The sequence below is a fragment of the Myzus persicae genome, unplaced genomic scaffold (assembly GCF_001856785.1).
Source record: "Myzus persicae strain clone G006 unplaced genomic scaffold, MPER_G0061.0, whole genome shotgun sequence".
NCBI lineage: Eukaryota > Metazoa > Arthropoda > Insecta > Hemiptera > Aphididae > Myzus > Myzus persicae.
Window position 1 is genome coordinate 121,338 of NW_019104145.1, and position 9,467 is coordinate 130,804.

The window sequence follows — 9,467 nt, forward strand, 5'->3', positions numbered from 1 at the left end:
AATATCAACATTGTCAATACAGACACTAATTTTCTTAGTGGTTCATTAATTTACAGAATAAACTTACGTAATTAGAATGAAATATAATTGTTTACTACGCATATTCAAAAATATTAGAATTAATTATTATGCAATATGATAATTTTTAAAATTAACGATAAATCGTAAATATATTAATTAATTTAAATACAGCACTGTACTTTTGGACCACCTTATATGTGGATACCTAAATAAATACAACGCATTTAATTATTTACAATAGGCTGGTAATTTTTAAGATTCTCAAAGTACATAATTATAATCTGATAATTATTGTTATTGGCTAGTACGGACTAGTAGCTACTCTATTATATTCAATTTAAACCACAGGAGTCGGTAGTGCAAATTTATGAACAGTTAAGAAGATTAGTATTTATTGCCAATGTTGACATTTTATCTTTACTTGTGGGTTATAAATTATAATTAATACTTGTTATAAAATGTTTTATTCTTAAGCCATAAGACAAATCATTGTACTTTCAATATTATATTATTCATGAAATTATAACAATTGCTCTCATAATAAATAATAATATTTTAGATAAAATATATATAATACATACAAAAATATTATATTATAATAATAAATTAATATACGCAAACTTGCAGCCAACATAATAATATTGTTAGAATACAAACGAAGAATTATTGATTTGCATGGAGTAATTATACCATACAATATTCATTGTGAATCGACTTCAACGTCTGATCGTATAAATTATTGAAGTCGTCAACGTCGACACTGTTGCGTTGCTTATAGACCTTAGTGTTGTAATTCACACGGTTCGTCCGGTTCGCGACAAGCAGTGAGTACGCGTCGACGGTCATCTCGAAGTTGTGTATCACTTTTTCCTTAGTCTCGAACATGCCGAACAAAAGCTTTGAGATTTTCCGGCTGATTCTGTATACTAGATAGAGCGTCAAAGGGCCCTTGGATGGGCCACTTGACGGCAACACTGCTTTGACGCGCTCTTCATACTCGTTCACCTTGCTGTTAGAAGCAAAGTGCGCGGTATTTTGGTGCGCATGCTCCAAAAATAACCGAACTAGGTTATCGACTTTCTAAAACAACGATACGAGATAAGCCGAGAGTATGACACACAAGGGGTATTTCAAAGAGAAAGAAAACATAGATATACACGTTTATGTAAATATAGGTAGTGTTAAGAGTTTCTCTTCGTGGCTTCTGACATTTTTTTTCCATAGGAAAAGTTAGCCTAACCTCAAGTGCCAATCGACAAGAATTAGGCTCATGAATCATTGGTACAAACCAAGCAAGAATCGGTCAATCTTTCGCCGAGAAAACTTAATTTTTCTAAATTCACGTGATGTTCCGCATTTGATTTTGGTTTACCGATAAAAAGTATAAGTTCGGGTTGGTGTTAGTTTTAAGTCGACCCAATTAAATTCCTAACACACATCCCTAGTCTTTGGTGGATCGCGAAATAAGATCCGGATCCCCGGAAGTGAGAAAACCCGTTTTCCCGTCCACATAGTTCGGATGGACTTGAGGCCGAAAGCGAAGTCGCCCACTCTCGAGCGAAGTAATTTTGGATGAAACTCGTCTAGACGAATCCTGGGACACTTTCTCAACCTAACCGAGAGGTTTCCATCCTACATCTTATCGGTGAGTAATCATAACTCTACATTTTCACCATATAAATATACAACCTCCGCCTCCCGAACTCTATCATGAATTTGCCCTTAAACAGCTTCTAGGCAGGTGTCACAGCGCCGGAAAACTTTTTCCTGAGTGCGATCAAGTATCGTGGACACTTAACAGACGGCGGGAAATTAAAAAAAGGAACAATTCCAATTATACGTAGCGCTCAGCCACCGACAGAGCGACGTAGCCATCCGGTACATTACTGACCCGGGTAAATGGTTCAAGGCCCGTAGCTCGTTCGTTAGTACGGCTATGTGAACAATAGGCAACACCATAGTATACAGCGCCCTACATACTAAAAGTGACCTCCCCCCCCCGAATTTTGGAGATTTTAATTCAAGTACATCTTTTCAGAGACGGTTCTATCGCCAAAAATTTTGGCTTAGGGGCCAACGTCCCCTCATATTCTAGTCGTCTAAAATCCCTTACAAATGGTCTAGGGCGCCGTTGAAGGAATCGGCGTAAAATTTAGGATACGCTCTCTGACCCCCCTCTGATCCTTCTCCTGGAGTTTGGCGCAGACCCGAAGAGCTAGTGAAAAGAGTTCCCACCCCTTTTTGGAGCCGCGAATGATTTTACCTTAGAGCAATATTGTATCACCTTTAACATCGTTCCGAAGCTTGCAAGTCGTCCAGGGATCAGTTGAGAGGCACCGCGAGTTTCATTGACGGGGGACCTGATACCAACGGATTTGGTAATCCCGTTTTTGACTGGTTCACATGTGGAAGTGGAAGTAGCAAATGAGGCAAGGGTCATCGTACTTCCCCTTGACATAGACTCACCGGCTGGTCCAAACAGTGGGGCAGGAGGACAAGAGAATAACATGCTGCAAGAGACCACCTACACATCGATGAAGGCGCTAAGCAAGTCCAGACGCAAGACGGAGGATAGTAGCATCTGCTATCAAAATCTGCAGTCTTGGATAAGGTAGTAGACAATCTACGCAGTGAACCTGCCGAAGCTACCATTCAGGAAATGATGTCAGTGATTGCCGCTCTCAAGGAAAGCCAAGATCAATTGACCAGCGCATACAATTTGGTGGCTACATGCGTAAATGTGGAGCATAGTAAACCGGATAAACGGCTTCAAACATCACCACCAACGATGCCGAACCCAGTCTCTCGCAACTGGTTCACCCGGGCAAATAAATTAGAGAGAAGGCCGTTCATGGCTTGGCCTGGACCGAGGTTGACAGAAAGCACCCACGGTACAGAGGCCTCAACCGGACGCTGTACCTCCCTCAGAACCAAGCAGTGGCATGATTTTGAAGTAGGCTTAAGCGAAGACCCCCTGAAATTATGGTAGACGTCAGACGCAAAGATTTTCCTGGTCTGGTAAGGAAGATCCGCTAAGGTATTGACCAGGATTTCATTGGCCACCGAGTAATCAGTATGCGTCAATCTAAAAATGAAGGTCTTCTAATAAGTGTGCGAGGTAACGCAAAGCGAGTTGAAGCAGTTAGAGTGGAGGTCGCAAGGTCGGCAGGCTCCAAGACGCAGTCAGGGCACTACAATTGAGTGCTCTTGGGGGGAGGGGGAGATTAGGGACATGAATGAGTGGACCAAGAGGTTTGGAGGGGTGCAGGTTGTCCTTATCCTAGGTACATCGGATCTGGCAGAAGAAGATAATATAAAGATAGGTATGGTGAGCTGCATAATTCGCCAGGCCTAGAGCAAGATCGTGTGCTTTCGGTGCCTGGCCTACTTTCATGACTCCAAGGTCTGTCGGGAAACGGCCCGTATTGTGTGTTGTATACTCTGTGGCACACAAGGTCACTTTGCAAATAGTTGCTCGGTGGGTGCGTATCTGTGGCGTTGGCCTTCGGAAAAGGTTAAAAGAATAGTCCCTCACAGGATTGGCACAAAAAAAGCAAGGAAACATCAGTCTATAGGACTAACAATGGTCAATTTCTTGCAAATTAACATTGATGGAAGTAAAAAATCACCTAGGATCTTATAATGGCCTCAGCGAGTCAACAGGGAACTGACATACTGATAATTAGCTAACCGTACCACTGTGATCAAGAAAACGTAGTATGGTTTAGCGACACCGAATGTACAGCGACCATCGCAGTCTTTAATCCTATGATGCAAGTCCAAGAAATCGGTCCTAGAGGCAACCCAAGCTCTTCCTTTGTGTTATGCTTGAGGAAATCACTTTCAATACCTGTTACTGGTCTCCTAATACGGACTACACATTATTTATGGATTTTCTGTACAGAGTTGATGGTAGCATAAGAAACAAGGCGGGAATCTTGAAGTTTCTGGAAATTTTTAATGCCAAATCGCAAGTTTTGGGGAGCCAAAGAGGGGACCCAAAAAGACGGGCACTGGAAGATATAATGGCGAGCCTTTGCTTGGCCGTATGCGATCTTGGAAACAAACTAACTTTCTCCAGAGTATACAAGGTCGGCTTATCAAGTTCATGTAATGGTGACGGGAAGCTACATAATCCGTGAAATAAAATTCTGGACCAGTACACTGGATTACTCCACAGATACATAACTTTCAGTATCTCGTGAACGACACTACAGAACGAAATCCAGCAGAAGAAAGGTGGTCCTGGAAGAAGTTTGACAGGGCTAAACTACCGAGATAAATAGAATCGACCCGTCACGAAACCTAGCCTAAGCGAGAAGTCGTCCACTACTAGCGATCTGGACCTGGTCAGGTCCGGGAAGGGCAGGTAGCTACAGGGGAGGGAAAAAAAGCCTGCTTACTGCTAAACTCGGAATATATGCTACAAGATGAGTGGAAGAAGGTGAGACACAGTTATAAGAGATTGCGCCACTGGTCGATCAAAACACAGGAACAAGGACGAGAGAACTTCAAAGTTGCAAAAATGAGTTGAAAAGGGCTATGAGGCTGAGCAAGGAGTCCAGTTGAAACAGCTTATCCGATCAAGTAGAAATGGACCCCTAGGGCTTGCCATATAAATAAGTGACAAAGAAGCTTGTAGGTACAAGACCAATGCCAGAGGCTCTCAATACCAGGTAGAGTTTACTTCATACCACCATGGGTGGAACACCACGCTTTTTCCGAAGTCACTTGTGATGAGAGAAGGGAACTAAGTGGGGAGATTCCATCAGAGAAAGCACCAAGACCGGATTGAGTGCCAGCCAAGGTTATCATAGAAGTTGCCACTAGAGAACATGTAATACAAAGGGACACATTCAATGCTTACCTCAAGCATAGTCTGTTTCCGAACTCATGATAATGACTAAATTGGTCTTGTTAAGAAAAGGTGAAAAACCAGTAGAAAATCCTTCTTCTTACAGACCGATATGTCGTTTAAATACCGTTGGAAATCTAGTCGAGAGAATTTTTAAAGAGGCGTCAAGAAGAATACCTCGAGGAAAACGGTGACCTCAATGAGTGGCCATTTGGATTTAGGAAGGGACATTCCACTGTGGATGCTGTTAGTAGAGTCATGGATGTTGTGGGCTAGGCCGGATCCTGGCCTAAGTATAGAAGAAAGCTCTGCGTATTCGTTGAGCTAGATGTGACTAACGACTTCAACTAGGCTAAATGGTGAAAAAAACGTAGATTCGTTACACGCAAAGCAGATGCCCTAGTACTTAATTGGTGTAGTATAGAATTACTTGAACGACCGAGCTGTGCAATATGAAGGAAGATCCTAAACCACTAACTGCGGCGTTCTACAAGGATCAGTACTGGGACCACTGTTGTGGAACCTAATGTACGATAAGCTACTCGGTGTGGATATCGGAGGCAATGTGGAGGGCGTGTCATCGACGACACTGATTGCTTTCGTGGATGACGTGGCAGTATTAGCAACGGGACGCACTCCTCTCATCCTCGAAGCGGAGACAAAATAATGGTATACAAGAAAAGGTCGCCGACTGGATGGAAAGAGAGGATCTAACCCTTTCAGTTGAGAAAACCAAGGTTGTTGCCTTAACAAAAAAAGAGGGAAAACGAACTACCAAAAATAATAATAAGATTAGTGGATTCACATATAAAGGACCAGATAACATACCTAAGAGTAGAGCTACATAGGGCACTTGGCTCCAGAGCTCACGTAGAAGCGACGTCGGCTCAGGCCACTTCCTCAGCGCTTTCTAGGTTAATGGGAGGCAAAAAGAATAAATTGCTTTTGATGGTCGTAACTAGCGAGGCGCTGTACGGCTCACTAATATGGATATAACGGCTGTGGAATGCATAAGAAATGTAGAAACGATACTAAGACCACAGCAAACAATCGCAATAAAAACGGTAATGGCACACCGGACCATATCAGCGGTGGCAGTAATTTTGATAGCAGTCTTGATACCGTCGTATCTCCTTGCAACGACCAAAATATAGTGTCGTGACCTTATATAATATCGTACAAGAATAACACTGAATACCTAAAGTAAGTAAATCAAATGTAATCGAATGGAAGTGTAACTAATTTTTTTTTTCTTTCCAAGCTATGCATAATAATTTATCAAATAACCTTATTATGTGTTTTTTTCACAGATTGTATATCTCAAAATATAAATTTTTTTTGTTTTTTATTTGCGTTACACAATCTATACAATTTGAGTACAATAAGCGTAAATGATAATATAGAAAAACAGACATTGAAAATTTGATTTGGAGAAGCCACACATTGACGACACTCTTTAGGGAGTTATATTATACAAGTATGCGATTAATTAAAGAGAAGGTCACGGAACCATTTTCTTTTCAGTCTTTTGGGAGGGTTCCAGGGATAGGTAAAGTCAAATCTTTTGCGAGGTTGTTCAAATGATTCTTTAAAGAGTTGTGGTATCGGGTGTAATAGCTTGTAGCAGTTTGTGCGATTGTTTTCATTTTTGAGGTCGGAGTGTAGTGTATGCTTTGTTACGTAGAGTGGAGCATTAGTGATTAGGCGTAAGATTTTATTTTGGTATATTTGGATTTTATTCAAGTTTGATTTTTTGGCGCACCCCCAAATGTGAATACCATAAGTCCATATTGGTTTTAGGAGGAGCTTATAGAGATTAAGTTTTGTGTGAAGAGTAATTTCCGAATTTGAATGCACAATTTGTCGAAGTAAGCGTGGACGGGTGTTTATTTTGAGTTTTGTACAGTGGATATGATGGCTCAGTTCAGTTTTTTATCAAAGTGTACTCCAAGGTATTCTGTTGTATTCGAGGTCGGTATTGTGTTGTAATGTGTAATGTGTTAATGTTATCGGGGGGCAGATTTCGTGTTTGAGTGTATAGGTAATATGCCATGATTTCGTTTCGTTAATTTTAACTTTCCAGTTTTTATACTAAGATTCTATTTCATGAAGGTGGGATTGAAGATTATTGGAAGCAGTGAGAGAATTTTCGTGGACGAAGAGAATGGCTTTGTCGTCAGCGTATTCAGCTACTAAGGTGTTTGGTGAGGTCGGTTGGTTAGCGATGAATATGTTAAAAAAGAAGAGGGGCAGGTATCGCTTCTTGTAGGACTCCAGCGTTTATTGTGGATAAGGATGATAAACTTGTGTGGTATCGAACAGTGAATTGACGTCCAGTGAAGTAATATTGGAAAATTAGGTAAAACGAAGGTGGTAGGATCTTTTAAGTTTATAGAGAAGACCAGCATGCCACACCCGGTCGAAGGCTTGTGCGACGTCGAGGACGACTGGGGTACAATATTGTTTTTTTTTTCCAGCGAGGCTGAGATTGTGTCCGTTATACGATTGATTTGGTAAGTAGTGGAGTGAAAATTACGGAACCCGAATTGTGTATTTGGGATAATTCTTGAGTTATATATTATTGGAATTATTCTTTTAAGGATTACTTTTTCCAGAACTTTTGAAAAGAAAGGGAGGAGACTTATAGGCCTGTAAGAAGCTGGAGAATCTGGGGATTTTCTGGGTTTTGGAATTACTACTATAATAGAAAATTTCCACTGAAGTAGGAAGTACGATAGACGGAGTATGGCGTTAAAAATATATGTTAGAAAAATTAGAGTTTTCCTCGATAGGTTTCTTGCTAGCTCATATGTTATGAGGTCGAAGCCAGGAGATTTTTTTTGGGAAAGGTTGATATGCACTGGTGAAAAAGCTTTTGGTGGTAAGTACATTTGCAGCGGCGATAACAAGTAGTTTGTAATGTCATTAAATATGGATTGATTTTCTATATTGGTGTGTGGTTTAAAAACTTCGGTCAAATGGTTTTGGAACAGTTCACCTTTTTCTGAATCATTAATGCCCCATGAGCTGTCAGGATTTTTAAGATAAGGGAAACGGGGTTTGTCTCTAAGTACTTTTTTTGTAGTTTTCCAGATTGAGCAGTCATGGATAGAGAGAGATGCTATGTGTTAGTAATATGAGTCGTTGCTAAATTTAGCTAGTAACCTCTTTAAATGTGCTGTTAGCGTGTTAAGACGTAAATATAAATATAAATTTAAATAAACAAACAGTTAAACTATAAGACGCATGTTTTTTTTTTATAAAATTGGATAGCACGCTTTTAGATCAGCAGATCACTATTATTATAGAAATTTAAAACTTAAACAAGTTTTATTGATATATATTTAAAATACAATGAAAATAATGTCCAATAATATTAATGGATTCTATTTAAACTTAAAAAACTGAAAAATATCCTTAGATATTTAGAACTTGTTACCCATTTAAAAACCAAGATGAGATGTCCTTAAATCTCGGGATATTAATGTAACCGTCGAAGTTACTATAAATATAATTTACCTCATTCAGTTCCTCGTACCCCTTCAATGGGAACCTTGTCGTGGACATTTTCATATCTTGATAGTTATCTGACAGAAACTTCTTGAACCTATCTTCGGCCGTTTCTGAAATTTGAGCCACATAACGCGGCTCGTCATCAACGGGCTTGTCGAACCGACCGTATACTTCGTCATTACGGATCATTCCAAAAATGAAAGACGTCACTTCGCTCACGTTTTTGGACTTTAACAGTTTAGTGGGAATTATATCTTTTTCGTTCAAGTGCTGAAGCCTGTCTATGGTTTTTCGCATATCCAAAAATATTTTCTCTGAGAAAGTAAACCACAATCGTACTATGTATAAAATCATGTAGTTTATTCGTTTCTGAGTATAAGTAGGTATATGAAAAAAAATATGACATATTAACATATATAATATATGTAAAAAAATTGGTCTTTTAGTTAACTTGAACAGGGAGCACATAATATCATTTAAACCAGGAAAATTATCATGAGTCCCGGGAGAGAGTCCCATATATTTTTATTAATAATTGTAATAAAATAAAGAAATAGTCAACTACACCGGAAAATATTCAAACGGTTTTACGATCGCAATACAGTTTATGTTAGTAATTAACACATTGGCTTCAATTATTAACATCTTGTCTTTCATCATCTTGTACATCAGCATGTTTAAATGGGTCGCTACAGCAGTATTAACTTGGGAAAGAATGAAAGAATAAAATAATAACTATAAACTCTATTTTTCTGGAATGTTTAAATTTAGGACTGTATAAATTTGGTAACAACTTTTGATAGTATTATACATTTACTCACGAGGGCTTGTACTAAACTAAAAACAATCATAGGTTATCATTTTTACAATAAACCACTGCACTATTGACTGAATAATGAAATAGAACCGTTATTTTATTTTATTCTATTTCTCTTTTATTCGGAAAATTTATAATCTGTATTTATCAACACAATAAGTAAAAACAATTATTGACACAAACATATTATACATGCTATGAAACAAGATGAGAGAAGTCATCAAACGATGAAATTTTCCGATGATTAACTTATCAAATCAA

General features: G+C 39.1%; 1 protein-coding gene across 1 annotated transcript; it reads right to left on the reverse strand.

Annotated features, from left to right (window-relative positions):
* Positions 1 to 705: 705 nt before the first annotated feature.
* On the reverse strand, positions 706 to 8,743 carry LOC111039246. The gene is made up of 2 exons (XM_022322650.1): positions 8,396 to 8,743; positions 706 to 1,101 (listed from the first exon to the last, which is right to left on the reverse strand). The coding sequence occupies exons 1-2, from the start codon at positions 8,741 to 8,743 to the stop codon at positions 706 to 708; spliced, it is 744 nt and encodes a 247-aa protein (XP_022178342.1).
* Between the last annotated feature and the right edge of the window lie 724 nt (positions 8,744 to 9,467).